Source organism: Carettochelys insculpta, chromosome 24 (assembly GCF_033958435.1).
Source record: "Carettochelys insculpta isolate YL-2023 chromosome 24, ASM3395843v1, whole genome shotgun sequence".
Lineage (NCBI taxonomy): Eukaryota > Metazoa > Chordata > Testudines > Carettochelyidae > Carettochelys > Carettochelys insculpta.
Genome location: NC_134160.1, coordinates 13,010,627 through 13,025,901, shown reverse-complemented (window position 1 = coordinate 13,025,901; position 15,275 = coordinate 13,010,627). Strand labels below are relative to the sequence as shown.

At 54.5% G+C, this 15,275-nt stretch overlaps 1 protein-coding gene across 3 annotated transcripts in view; it reads right to left on the bottom strand.

The window, feature by feature from the left end:
* Positions 1 to 15,018, bottom strand: part of PTPRU (protein tyrosine phosphatase receptor type U) — a 324,630-nt gene extending 309,612 nt beyond the window's left edge. For all 3 annotated transcript variants that reach the window (XM_074976599.1, XM_074976600.1, XM_074976601.1), the window contains exon 1: positions 13,295 to 15,018. In XM_074976599.1, the coding sequence (XP_074832700.1) occupies positions 13,295 to 14,114 (820 nt within the window). In that variant the 5' untranslated portion in view covers positions 14,115 to 15,018. The remainder of the gene's footprint in view (positions 1 to 13,294) is intronic.
* Between the last annotated feature and the right edge of the window lie 257 nt (positions 15,019 to 15,275).

The window sequence follows — 15,275 nt, the reverse complement described above, 5'->3', positions numbered from 1 at the left end:
CTGCCACTGATTCACTGTGTATTCCTGGGGAAGTCACTGACACACCCTGTGCCTCAGTTTCCCCATCTGTTACACAGGGATCACGCTGCAGGTTAATTAGCTGACTCTTGTGAGGCGCTCCCATCCCATGGTGATGGCTACTCTTGGGTGCACCCAGACAGAACAAGGACTGGGAAAGATGGCGAGGCCACAAGGCCAGACCAGCAGCGTCACCGCATAACAGCACTCAGAAAGAAGAGCAAATTCAAATGACAACGAGGCAGCTACAAAGCAAACACCCTGGCCATCAGAACGACAGGTTTGGAACCTGACAGATAATCAAGTGATAATTAAAAGGTTCCCAGAAGTGTTTAATAAGACAATTATGGTGCATGTTAATAATGTATTATTAAAAAGCCTCTTTCTGGAGGGCGAGCAGCCAGACAGCGGGGCTGGGCTGCTCTGGTTCTGCAGCACTGGTTTTAGAACCGCCTGGTATTTCACCCACAAAGCAGAGGTTACCCCACAATACAAACGACACAGTTGGCAGCTGTGATTTAACTCTTTCACAGCCTGGAGTCAGACCGAGCAGGGGCCAGATGGCGCCCTTCTGGGAACTAGGGGCCCAAGGCCCCACAGACTCTTTAGCATCTGGCATTCAGAGGTCAGGACACCCCCATGGACTGGGGCTCTAATTAAGGGACAAGTGTTTGTCTTGTAAGATTGCCTGGAAGGCAGAATGTGCCTCGGACAGTGGGCTTCTCAGCTCAGCGTCCCACACAGCAGCCAGTTCTACACAAGCCAGTTTTAGTCAGAATTCCCATCTACCATTCAGCCCAGAGGAGCAATAAAAAGGTCAGTTCCCTCCTTGTTCTGGCTGCTGGGTGCAGCAGCATTGGTGGGTCTCAGCCCAGCTCTCAGAGAGAGGGGCTGATCAGACACCCCCACGGGAACTGTCCAGGATACTGCCTGAGAAACACATGCAGGACAGCCCAGGGCTCATTAACCCCACGGGCAGGAGCAGAGCCAGGCACTGGCCTGGCACCCAGCCACTCTAGGTTCAGTTCCTGCTTCCACCACAGACTCCTACTGGCCTGTGCCTCTGTACCCCACTGGCTGAGAGTATTAACGCTTCCCTAGCTTGCAGGGGAGCTGTGACATGTTAATGGGGGTCTGGGAGGCCTGCTTGTACTCCAGTGATGGGAGCTAGCCATACATCTATGTATACATATAGGGCCTGATTTCAGAGCTCCCAGAGACTTCAGTTCATGTCCAGGGTGCCCTGCACAGCCCAGCGGCCAACCCCTTGTTGCGAGGGAGGGTGATGCTGAAGTCCAGACACGAGAGGACCTGCAGCTCCACAGCTGTGAAAGCAGCACCACTGCTGGGCTCAGGAAATCCCAATGCACCATTCCCAGCAGCCCCACATCTAGCTGCACAGGCCTGGCAATGAGGTGGATCACAGCCCACTACCTTTGGCTCCAAACCCCCATTAACCTGCACCCTGCCCAGCCTTCCTGCTCTCCTTGGCAGAGCTGTAAATTGCTGACCACTGGGGGATGGCTCCAAACTCCTTTCTCCCCACCCCAAGCTCAGTCTGTCCATCAACATGCCCCTGCCTTTAGGAATCCCTGGTTGGAGTCCTCCAAGTTTGGGACCAAAGACCTCTAGGTTGGGGGCACAGGATCCAGCTCAGAAAGCCTCACATCTGCTTTGCAGCAAGCCCCAAGCCGGCACCTCTCCCACTGGGCCAGGCCAGACCTTTGTGTATTGCGTCGGGTCACTTCTGATTTCCAGGGCCTGGCCCTCCAGGACAAAAGCTTGTTTGCAATGAAAGCTCCCACAAGGGCCCAAAGGAAAACGCGACCAGGTCCCAATTCGTGGGATGCTGCAGCTGCCAGGAAAGGAGCAGAGGTTGAGTCCTGGGAGAAAGCACCCAGCAACAGGAGCAAGGGGGCACTGCCCGACTCCCGCACAGGTCCAGAACCCACTGCACTTCCTCAGGGGAGAGAACTAGTAGCTTCTATGGGAATTAGGACAGAAAGATCAAGCCCTAGTAAAAAACATTCTGCCCCAACCTACACACCCCCAAAGGGTCAGGAAAGGGACAGTGGGAACCGGGGGTAAACCAAACCCTCCTGGACACCAGCAGGACTGGAATCTGGATCCAGAACCAAATCACAGCTGCTCCACAGTGTCTTGGTTCAGTCCCAGCAGGTCAGGGAAAGGCCAGTTCAATGCCTTCCACACAATGCCCTCTCGTGCCCCAGTACCAGACCCGAGATCAGCAGCCATGAGGAGGCAGAGGATGGAAGTGGGGGAGCTCTGAAGAAGTTGGGTGTGATGGCAGGAGAGGAGATCATGCCCACACAAGCTCAAATCGGGCAGGGAGAGGATCAGAAAGCCCCAGCATGTGCATGGTGGTAGAACCTGGCAGACCCTGTACAAACCGCCACTGGCGGCCCCAACGACGCTGTCTCCCATCTGCAGCTGAAAGGCACTGTTGGAAAGTGACAGCATTGCCCAGTGCAACCCCCAGACTGTGCAGTGTCTTCCTGGCACAGGGAAGGGTGAGCTACATGGGGAGAGGGCACAGGAGGCGGACCCAGGACAGGAGACATTTGGGGAGGGAGCAGGCAGGGGATCCTGCATTTGACATGTGAAGTGGCTTTGTACCAAAATCAACACATGGGCGGGATTTTCCAGAGGCATGAGGAGCACAAGTCAGCAGGATCAGAGCCACCTGATCCCTCCCTACACTGACACATTCAGCCAGCTCAAAAACCACAGCCTGTATGAGCATTTTACATGGCTGGCAGCGCCCAGGGCAAGCAGAAGCCACAGGCAGAAAGCACAGTGACAACATGCAGAGCGGCTCACGAGTGGGATTCAGCTCAGATTGGAGCCCAAGGCATTTCAGGGACTGTGACAAGACCGCCTTGTGCAGAGTCACATTCTGGGACCGAGGGGAGCTCGGCCTACAGGACACTCAAGCATCTCAGTGATGGACTAGCAAGTGGGCACAGGTCTCCAAACCTGAGCCAAGTTCATTCTCGTCCAGGTCACAGAAAGCCCCACCGAGGTCACCGTGGAGCTGCACAGACTCACCATTATGTCTTTGCTGCATGAAAGTGAACACCTGTACACAGAGGTCACTAGCACACTGGACAGTCCTATCAGAGACAAGGCCCAGGGTGTTTTACCTGGAGGTAATAACTATTAACGATGGGGACAGCTTTGATCTTGATGAGACACAACCTACTGGTGCCTGGCCTCCACTAGGGCATGACACAGAGCGTGCTGTTCAGCAACACACCCCTCTTCAGGAGGGGCATAAAGCCACAGTGCTGGTGTAACCGCCCACCAGTGGACTTGAACCTAGGTTCTCAGTAGCTCAGTGCAGGAGCCTCTACAGTCTGCACTAACAGCCTGCTGCCTCTCAGCTAAGGCTGCAGGGGTAGGGTGACCATATCTCCAAGGCCAAATATGAGACATGGGGAATAACCCCCATCCTGGCCAAAATGGGACTGATGGTCACCCTATCTGGGGCGCTGGGAATAGGGCTGCAGCCCCACCAGTGAAGCTCCTGGTTTCCCCGAGCTGTGGGTGGCAGCCTGCGCCGCCGCACAGGTCCAGCTCCCAGCTGCCCCAGCTGGGGGAAGCCAGGCAGCTCCTGTTCCAACCTCTGCAGCCAGGCTCAACCCCCCCTGCAGCTCCAGCTCCAGCAGCCCCACTCGAACCCCTCCATTCCCCCGCCGGCCTGGGCTCTTGCTCCAGCTTCTGTGGCCTGGCTCAACCCCCCACAGCTCCAGCAGCTCTGCCTACAGCCCCCACCACTCAGGCCCCAGATCCAACCCCACTGAAGCCCTGGTTCACCCCCCGCCCCCACCTCTGGGGTCCCAGGTCAGCTCCAGTCCCTGCTGGGGGAAGCCGGGTGGCAGCCGAGCCACCGTGTGGTCTGGCTCCCAGCTCCCTCAGATGGGGAAAGCCAGCGGCAGTGGTGCGAGTCCAGCTCCCGGCTCCCCCGGGGGGCGGAAGCCAATGAACCTTGTGAAATATGGGGCAATTAGCCCCTTTGGCAAAATAAATCAGGACACCAGAATGGTGCCCAAAATCCGGGGCTGTCCTGCCGAGAACAGGATGATGGTCACCCTACGTTCTGCCTCTGGGTAAGTGGCTCCCAACCTTTTCAGTGCCGCAGCACACGGCAGTGAGACAAGCCACTCCATGGCACAGCCACCTTCTCAGCTGAATCAATTGCTCAGAGACATTGCCCCACCCCACCAGCCCCTTGGAGCCAGGAGGTGGCATTTAAACCGCCCAATCCCCATCAGGGCACAGCTTTCACACTCCAGGACGCTGATGAAGACGCTGTGGGTAGTGGCTGGGGACGCCTGGTGGGGGCTGGTGGGAGACAAGCAGGTTCTTTCTCATCCCTGACCCCAAGCCCAGCACTGGGCCTGACAAAGAGAATGTGTTTGTTGGGCATTTCCCAGTCGCTTAACCCAGACAATAGAGCCGTCCCAGCACAGCGAGGGACGGGTGAAGCCCAGCTGGCGTGGGGGTCAAGACAGAGGCCACTCTAACCCTTGCACTCTCGGCCGCGTCCCCCAAACAACACTAATGCTGTCAAAGGGGCTGGCTGGAAGACTCAAGCAGCAGCTGCCAGACGGGTCCTTTCCTTGTGATTCCCACACACCAGGGAAGGAAGACCCAAGCAAAGCGAGCGAACAGCACCTGCAACAGCAGCATCTCTGAGCCAGGGGCACCACCCCAGAATGCATGCAAAGTCTGGATACATATTATTAGATCATAGTAACGCCTAGACTGGCTCCCAAGGGGCTCACTGTGGCAGGTCCTGTATCTATACACCATGAGCAACAGCCCTGTCCTGAAAGCTTTCATTCAACATGTGGCTGGGAGGGGAGAGGCCCAGACAGTTAAGTTACTCGCCAAAGGTTACATGCCAGATTAGTGGCAGAATCAGGAAAACAACACAAACCCTGGGCCCCTAAACCCCCTGCTGAATGATTTCAGGAACAGCTCCTCCATGCCATGCAGCTGCCAGCAGGCAACTTAAAAGCGGAGCAATAATCAGAGAAGACAACGCACTGGAAGGACTGGGGCATTGAGGTCCATTTGTCAATGAAAGCTACAAACCACAACACTGTATTTGTTAATTGTAGCGAATGCAGTCAGATCCAAGTGTGAACAGCTTCGGAGTGACTGTGCCAGGAATTCATTGAGCGATTCCAGGAGCTGACAGGCCTCCTGCACTGCCATGTGCCTGGAGATGGTTTGAGTACAAACAATTCAGCTGTCGAAAGAGCACTGGAGCTGGGAATGCAAAGCACTGAGAGCACAGGGAGGAGGGACACTAACAACCACTGTATTTCTTATCTGGAGATCAATGAAGTTTCAGGGGATCTATCAAAGCTATTCAGGAGAACGAGAGATTTGCAGCCTTTGTTGGGTTTATGCTTTTCTATGAGCCACAGCAGGAATGAGGTGGGGAGAGGGGGAAAGCTCCATGCAATTATAACCCTGCGTAGGACACCTGCTGCCTCTGAGTTCCAATTGTGCCTGCAGTGTGTTATGTTCTGTGCAAACAGTGTCTGGAGCTCACCAGTCCTGCCTGGCAGCCATTAGCAAAGGGGCAGATTCTGATATCATTCCGGCTGGAAAAACCCAGGGTAACCCTCCTGAAACCAAAGGGGTGACTCTAGCTGCCGCCAAGACCTGAAACCAGCTCCCCACATCTGAAGTCAGGCTTCTGTTCCCACCTACCCACCTGCAAATGACTGATCTACACAGTCCTCCATAAGGGCATATGGCCCTTACCCTCCCGTGACAACAGGCTCTCCAGCTGGCTGAGTGGAGGTGCAAGAGCCTTGGCAGTCCCGTACTTCAGATACAGGGTCAGGGGCCCATCTGAAGTGGCTCTGCAATCCAGGACCTTCCTCCTCTGGGCTACTCCCTGACACTGCAGCAGCTCAGCTTTCACTGAAAGAACACAGACATCTCTGTCCCATAAGGCTACCAACATATATTTCCAGAGGGTAGCCAGAGGCAGATGTACCTTCCTGAGGCCTCAGACAATAGCTCTGACAGGGTGGAAGGTGCTCCCATTCATTGCAAGGGAGCATTGACTCCGAAACACATTCATGCCGACTTAAAGAGGTCCATGTTATTAACTATTTCTCTGCTGATCACATCACCAAAGAAAAGGAGAGGAGCAATCATATGGGACACTGCAAATGGCCTCCCCTGGTACTAATCCACTGCCTGCCCAAAATCCAAGGCAGGCTCAAAGTCCTCTGAGTAGCTCTGATTCTAGGCCAAGCTTGAATCAGTTTCCTTCCTCCTTAAACCCCCCTCACAGCCACCACTGCCCTTTGGTCGGGTCAATGAACAATGCTCCTTTGCAGACCTGAGCAGGCCACTGCCCAGACTCTTTGTATTCAGAGTTCCTCTCCCCTTCCTGACTTCTCCTGGACACTCACTGCCCTCAACACAATCCAAATCTATGTCGACAACTTAGTCACTGTCAAATTTTAACGAACAGCGAGAGTTACATATGCTCTGAAGGCAGGGAGGATGCGCCCTCTCTGGGGTGGGGCAGGAAAAATGGGAGGCAGGACTCCTGGGTTCTCTGCCTGGGTCTGCCACAGACTCACTCAAATCCCCAAGGAAGTCTCTGTGCCCACCACTGGTAAGCTGGGGTAATGAACTCGTCTGCTTTGTCAGGGTGCGGCAGAAGGATTTCAGCCTTCCGAGAGCCTCTGACCAGCGGTGCGTGATACAAGGCTCCGGGCCCGATGGGGGAGAACAGAGGCATGCCTGAGCCTCCACAGTCCCACTCAGCAGCACTCCCGCTGGGAGCAGTAACTAAACCCAGCTCTCACTTCTGGCAGTGCCGAAGGCTGCCCGCCATGTGAGCGGGACAGCCCTGCCCAACAGAAGCCCACCGGCTGTGGGTAAAATGCTGCAGAGGAGCCATCTGCAGCAGCTCCTAGCCACCTTTAACCATTCCTTAACTGGCGGCAGCTTCTGGGCCTCATCTAATGGAGGAATTCACTAGCCGGGCCGTCTGCCCTCCTCCTCTGTGGGATGGGCTCGTGTCACGTCCCTGCAGCCAGCTGAGCCTGCCAAGAAAAATCCTAACAGGCAGCAGAGCTGGGCCCAGGCTTTGGAGATGATATTCTTCTGCTTGCCAAATTCCAAGGCCCCTCTGCACATGCCGCTGATGGGAATCTGACCAGCCCCAAATGCAGGGGGCGAGAACCAGGGGAACAACAGCTCTGTCTACACAGGCAGAGGCAGGACCGATCCCAGTCCAGCCAGCTAAGGAGCAGAAAGCCCCGAGGGGCAGGAGCCAGAGAACTTAAGAAAAGCAAAGTGGCCCTAAGTGGGGCTAATAAGCTTCCAGCATCACAGAAGAGTCTGAGGAGGTGGGTTATTTTAGTCCCTTCCGTCACCAGTCTACAGGCCAGATTCTGCTCTCCCAGCGTAACTCCTCTAACATCAGTGACATTCCTCTCGATTTACACCAGTTTAACCAAGATCCGAATGGGCCCCCCTGTGCCTGAATGGCAGCTTGGCATCTGTCACTCTCAAAAACATTTTGCGGAGGCCAGCAAGTGCCAGTCATTCAACTTCACAGCTTGGAAAACTGAGGCACGTAGCGTGGAAGTGACTCACTCAGGCACACAGCAGCCACGAAAAGCCCCTGCCAGTCCTAGCAGCTAAACTGGAGCTCTGTATTTCTTGCCTTCATCTCCTTCTCCTTGAGAAAGATCTAGGCTCACCTCACGATCGAAACAAGGCTGTCTCTTCACACAGCGTTCTACCAAACCCAATTCCGATGCACTTCCTGTCTCTGGCCACACGCTGATCTGCCCCCCGCCTGCTCTGACCAGATTCTCTGGACATGTTAATACACACACCTTACACTCCCCAAAGAGTTCCGAATGAAATCCCTTTTCCATCTCCTGTGTTGTGCTGATGTCGCTGTGAACAATGCTGGGGATACAAATCCCCCATTATTATCCCTTTATGAGCCCATTACAGGCTACGGTGGATTATAGATGTGATTATCGGAGTTTAGTAATATGGCAAAATAAATCTGCATACACAAGCTGCAGCGCTGAAACAGGAGGAAGAGGCGCTGCACAGGGAAAGGCTCTCCAGGTTAGAGGCAACTGTTTCATGGCCAGTGTCCACCACTGAAACCTACTAACCAGTGTGTAGACCACATGCAGCTTGTTTGTATTTAAAGGCAAAGACTGTGTGCCAGGTATGCTGTGTAAGGCAGAGAGATCCAACAGTTGCAGACCAGGATACCTGGGTCCCATTCCCAACCCTATCACCAACTCACAGTGGGAGACATTGGGTAAGTCACTTCAGCCTCCAAAAGGTATTTATGCACCTAACTCCCATTGGAATCCATAGGTTCTAGGTGCCAAAATTCCTTTGTACATCCAGGCCACTCCTTCCCAGCTTCCTCATCTGTAAAAAGTGGGTAATGATTGAAACCTGCCTCAGCCAGGTACGTAGCAAGAACGTGCAGCCTCTTGCTCCTCTATAGCCCCATCCACTCCCTTCCAAACACTTTGCAAACATAATTTAACTGAGCTCACAGCACCCACAGTATAGGTCCCCAGACTTAAAGATGGGAGAAACGGAGGCACAAAGTGGTTAAAGCCCCACATTCTCAAAGGTATTTAGATACTCTTGCTGGGACTTAGGCACCTTTAAGAATCTGGCCAAAGTGACAGTCTATCACCCCGAAAGGAAAACTACCAACTTTAGCATCAGGACCAGACACGGAGCCCACCACTGAGAGTCAATGGGAGTCGTTCCTTTCATTTCCATGGGCTTTGGATCAGGCCCCCCAGTGCCTACAGATTGCCTTCAGGGGCACTAAAAAACTGTGATTGCTCACTAATTAAGAGTTAGATTTCAATTACAATCCAGGAGCAGCAAATTACTATGCTGGAATTTCTCCAGCCACCTTCAGATGTTTTATGGAGCTCTGATCCTTGGCCGGGGAACCGGAGTAGGGGAGAGATATTTCCATTGCCATAGACTACAGCCTCGGCTCCTCCTATCTGTGTGACCTTTGGCATTCTGTGCTCCGTTGAGTAACTGCCTTAAAAATGGTCAGCATAAAACAGAGTTGTCCAGAAAACCATGTCAACTCTCTGTTGGGAAGATGAAGTCTCTACTGGCCATTTAATTATAGCACCCTTCATTCTGACAGCGGCTGGAGAACCTCACTCACCATATTTATATTCAAGCCAAAGCAGTGCTCCACACTACACAGGTTTCCCAAGAAAGTCGCAGCCATGTGTGAACTGTTGTGAAATTCCCCCACCCCTCCCCTCCTGCCCCCACAATCCTCTTGATTTGTTTATTCCTCCTCCACTCCCAGTTCCTGGGCAGGTCAGTTTCCTTAGAGGCTGAGTTCCTGCTCTCCTACCAGCAGGACCCAGTGACACATTTAGCAAATAGCAGCATTTCTTGATTCTAATGTGGCTCCAGGGGGGAAATATGCTGCTTTGGTAAAACTCTTTCTAATTAGAGCTCAATAAAGACAAACCAGCAAGCAAACTGTACATAAAAATTTAACAGCAGAGAGTCCTTTGGGAGAGAGTTATTGTTCCAAAGCTTGGGGGAGGCATTAGAACCCCTCTCAGATCTCCCACAAGGCCACTCCTCCCTGGGCTTTGCCTCCAGGAAGATACACACCAAAGAAAGGGGAGACAAAGCTGACAAATCAGTGCCCAGCTCTCTGCAAGGACACAAGTGCCATAGGGACAAGCCTCCACTGGAAGCCCTACCCCTACCCGCCTCAAATTCTCCAGGGAGAAAGGGCGAGTCCAAATCCCACCCTGATCCTAGATCCCAATCCAGGCCCCAAAGCTGTGTGCAAACACATATACAATCCAAATAGTGCAGCATGAGCTGTTCCCTCGCTGGAGCCCTGCTCCCTGCTAAAATCCCATCAGCTGCTGCATTTATACTCGAGTCCATTGGCTCCAAGAAGGAGCAAAATTTGGCAAGCTTTCCCCCTTACCCTCTTTTCAGATAAAAACCAGCCCTGTGTAATGTTCTATTTCCTGGTTTTGCTGTGGGAAAAGAGGAAAAGGGGGAGTGATGGTAATCGCCAAAATACTCAGAGTAATAAATGCCGCTGAAACTTGGACACAGACTCAAGCTGTCCTTGTATAAACACACATAGGTTTTCCACAGTAACTAGCTACAGCTTTGTGTTACTGCAGCATTTAACCATCACTTGACTCCAACTGTGTGTTCACATCCAGCAACTCCACCACCGTTAGTGCAATGATGCAGGCTGCAGACAGAGCATCAGCCTCAACTTCCCTCGATAGTGTGCATTTCAGTCCCAGCTGCACGTTCTTTAACCTGTTGAGTACTACGTCACCCACCTTCCACACATCCCTGCATTGCGGCCACACAGTATGGAGTCAGTTTGTCCCCTCTGTAGTACCACCTGTGGGTTGCACTGGGAGAGAGGCTCTAACAAACCTACAGATATCTGCAGGGTGTAAACACAAGAAGAGGACTTATTCACAGGAGTTCACAGGGTGTAAATGCAGGAGTATTGGGACGAATTAAGAAAGGGGAGAATTCAAACATAAGAGGAGGAAAACATCCTGATACCAACTCTTCCCACACTATGGTATGGTCTTGTAGAACAGCTTTTCTTAAACCTTTTGAGACCACGGAATACCAAACAATAATATTTTTTATGCAGAACACCTATGAAAATTTTCTTCAAAAAAATTGTTGGCAGACCAAAAAAAAAACAGCAACACATACAGCAAAACCAAACTGAAGTAATTTAATCAGGTGTCATAGCAATGAAGAAGTAACATTGTATCTGATTTTAATGACAGAAAATATAGACCCTCTGTGTATGATATCAAGAAAGGGTCAGACGCTCATGGCACACCTGCGAGTTGTCCATGACCCACCAGAATGCTGCAGAATATAGCTTAAGAAACACTGTCCTAAAAGAGTGGTGGGAGCTGCCATCTAGGGACATTTAAAACTAGACAGAAGTAGTGCACAATAGGAAGCCAACCTGCATCGGCCAGGTATGGGCTGAATGGTCTTCTCCATCCAATCTCTATGACTTGCCAGAATATGGGCGGCACTGAGTTTTTTGTACTTAATTTCCTTATCTGTTGAAAAACAAACAAAAAACCTGCTGCCTTTCCCGGAAGGGTCTGCAACAGGCAAGAGCTCCTGTATGTTCAGAAACCCACCTCGCATTGCTCCTTCTTCCAGCCCTAGCCCAACACTAACACAAAATCACTAGGGCACAGTACCAGCGTTAATGGGGGAAAAGCATGTACACGTAAGGTCAGAGGCTGACCACAGCCCGCCAGATGTGTGACCTATGGCACAGCAAAATTTCAGATGGAAAATACAAGAATCCTCAGGAGTTACAGAAGCATCCAAAATCAGGAGACAATGAAATACAATGCCTACGTGTGTACGGTACATACACACGCTTATTTACATTGATCTCATCTCTTCTAAAGAACCTGCCTCTGGGCTGAATCTTTTTCCAGGAAGCTTCAGCCCCCAGAATCTCTCTTCCTTCTTTTTAACAGCACATTTATTAACTGCCTCAGAAAGAAGGTTTGTTATGCAAGTGCAGCTACAGCCCCTTAAATGTGCCGGAACGTCTGGAATGTAAAAGGAGACCCGGAATGAACAGAAATACTGTAAGACCCAGACTCAAATCTCAGCTTGCAACTAACAGGGAAGCAGAGGTAAAACAGAGGCTCATTTGCTTGCTCTAACCTAAAATAAACCTGCCTGCAGAATGCACCCCTCTAGTGCCAACCTGGCCTGGTTAGACTGACAGCCAAGGATGAGGACACCACTGGCATCCTCAACAGCCTTCCCCAGCTGTGTGTTCCAGCGGGAGTAACTCTCCCCCCTTACAGTGGGGAAAAAAGAGCAGCCACCATCTAAGCGCCCCTCATCACTGGCTGCCCTGAGAGCAATTCCACATAATCCTGCCGGCGGTTGGCCTCTGACAGGCTGCTCCCATCCGCCTCATCTCTGCCTTGGCAGAAGCCAGCAGGGTCTGTGGTGCCCAGCGACTGTCCTGCAGCCACAGACAGGAACCAGGCGGCTCAGGGGTGGGATGAGGGAGAGGTGTGCAGCTCTCCTGCGCCAAAGCAACCATGACGGCCAGATGCGGGGGGATTCTCCTCCCCAGAGGAAACTGCTCTGGGGCGGGACCCGCTGTATCCCTCTCTCCCACCTTCACCGCTGCGCCTGGCCGGCAGCCCAGCCTCACGGGGGTTTGCCAGCAGCTGTTACCGGAGAAACTGCCATGGAAGGCAGCGCCCCAAACAGCTTCAACGACCGCCGGGGGTGGGGGGGTGAGGCGAGCGCAGCCCGGGTCCGGACTGAAGAGAAGCGCGCAGCACTTCGACGCCACCAGCCGTACCCGGGGCCCCCGCCCTGCGCCGGTGCGTCCCGCTCCGGGAAGGGGCTGGGCCTCCGTGAGGATCCCCGCGGCAGACTTCTGCCATCCCCGCCTCGGACAGCCTCGGCAGCCGGCTGCGGGGAGCTGTACTCCGGGGGCTGCGGCGGGGGCCGATGCAGTGAAGACTCCGGCGGGTCGGCGGGACAGGAGCAGCGGGAAGGGAGCGCCCGGCGGGGGGCCGCGTGGCTGGGACGGGACGCACTGGAGCACGGACAGGGCTGCGGGCCGGTCCCCAGCGGAGCGCTTGGCAGCTGGATGGATCCGCGCGTCGCCCGGCCGGCCCCGGCCGTTCCCTGGCGGGCTGCGGGCAAAGCTGCAGCCGCCCGCCCGCCCCGGAGTCCGGTTTCCTCACAAATATCCTCTCCCCCAGCACACACCGGCGGGAGCCGCGCTCCGGGCTCCTCAGCTCGCCCGGGGGGAGCCGGGCTCCGAGAGCTGCCCCCGGGCTGCGGAGGGGAAGTGACCCCGCCGATAACTTGAGTCCCGCCGCGTTCCCCAGCTGCAGCCTGGCGCGGTGGTTCCTGTTGTGGCCGCCCCGGCTGCCGCAGCAAACTTCTCCGACTGCACCGCGCGCTCGCCGCCAGCCCAGCCCAGCTCAGCGCACAGGCAGCCCCGTCAGTCCCCCGTCCCGCCGCCTGGGTCCCGCCCGGGACCAGCTACTCGCCGGCGAGAACCCCGGGGAGGGGGACGGGGAGCGAAGCAAGTTGCGCGGGAGCGGAAAGCGGCAGCGCAGCTCCGCCCGCGAGAGGCCGGGGCGCGGGGCAGGGGCCGGATCCTGACCTGCAGGCGTTTCGCTTTCCAGGGAGCAGAGCTGCACGGTTAGCGCGAAGATCAGAGCCCGAGCGTGGTGCATGGTGCACCAAGCCCCCGGGACAGCCCGTCGGCCCCCAGCTCGCTCCCAGGCTGCAGCGCCGGGCTCAGGGGCGCGGGGGGAGGTGGCCGAGCGAAGCCATGGAGTCGGCGGCACTAGCCAGAGCCGGAGCGGGACTGAAGCCTTCAGCGAGCCCTGGCTGACGTCAGGCTGGGAAGGGAAAGGAAGGGAAGGGGCAGCGCGGAGGCGCGGCGGCCGATAACAAAGGCGCAGGGTGCCTTCTGCTGGAGAAGGCGCGCAAAGGCAGCCGGAGGAGAGAGCGAGCCGCCCGCCGCGCCTGGGCCACGCCGCCCCAGCCCGCCGCCACGTGCCGCCCCCGCGAGGTGAGGGACGGAGGTGCGGCCCCCGGGACTGCAGGGATGGGGAGGAGCCAGCCAGCTCTGCGCTGGAACCCCAACCTTCCAACGGGCAGCCCGGCCTAGTGCAGCCCCAGGCAGGCGGGCTGGGTGGGAACCCCCATGCCCTGGAGCTGCTGACAGTTGGCAAAAGGCAGCCTCTGCTCCTGCCTAGGAGGTCTATGCTGCCTGGCAGGGATGGGGGTTTGTGACGGGTCCCCTCCATCTGTCCAGTGGTGTGGGAAGGCCTAGAGGGACCCATTTCCATGGGGAGGACATACACATGGCTGTGTGGGCTGCAATCAGAGCAATCCGTCAGTGTTCCCTGGTGCTCCCTGGTAAACACCTCACCAGTATCTGTGATCTGCTGACTCCTTGTGTTATCACAGCCCATAGAGGCCCAGCCGAGTGGTGCATTTACCCACAGCAATGGATATGCCCTGCCCCCTCCAGTTTACAAGTATCAGAGGGGTAGCCGAGTTAGTCTGTATCTTCAAAAACAAGAACTCTGTGGCACTCTATAGACAAACAGGTATTCTGAAGCATAAGCTTTCTGCCAAAGTGGGTCTTTGTGCACAAAAACTTGTGCTCCAAAATACTGTTCATTGAGAAGGTGTCACAGACTTCTTGTTCTTTTCACCAGTTTACGGCTACCTGGGTCAGACTGAGGGGAAACTAGAACCTGCCTAAAGTCACATAGAGCAGGTGGGGGCAGGGAGGGAGCTGGAGGGAATTTGCCTTACCCAGCATCTTATCTAGTGCCAGCTTCCCTGGGTCAGGTTACTCGAGCCTAACTTGGAGGAGATCTGGGCTATCCCCAAGGCCCCAGGTAAGCTCTGATGTTAATGTGCAATGTGCCCCCCTTACAAAATGGGGATTTTCAGTCCAGCAGGCCAGAGGTTCAGTGAGATGGAGAGCTGGACTGACGCAGCTGCAGGCTGATCCTCTCCAGGTCTCTGGTTGGAGCCCCAGCTCTGATCTGAACAGTGAGGAGGCTTACAGGGTCAGCACATAGGCTCCTTGGAAGTCACTGAGTCCCACATGGGCTCAGCAGTTTGGCAACACTCAGGGAAGGAGGTTTCAATAAAAGTTCTGAGATGGGGCCATGAAGTTTCAAAGTGCCAAGAATGCAGAAATTTCAGTCAGGCTTTGTTAGACAATGCAGCATTACCACCAGCTCCCATTCTGTTGACCCTCTCACGCCCAACACAGAGCAGAACTGTGCAGGGTGGGGTGGGAGAAATACATTCTGATAATACTTAGCGAAGAAATCTGCCTTTGGCTCAAAGACAGGGTGAAGACGGTGGGCTGGGAAAGGCCTAGGGAAGATGATGCATAAGGGATCGTATACACGCCAACACTGTGACAAGAGAGGGCTTGAAATGAAACAAACCCTGGCATGGCTGTGACGTATTCATTAGATGCAGATCCGAGGAAGCCGCGATAACCAGGAGCAAGCGAAGGGGTGAATACAAATCAAAGCGATGCACCAGCAAATTCCCTTTCCTTCAAAAAACAAGGCAGGGGAAAGCAAACTGCATCCAGTCTCTAGTTC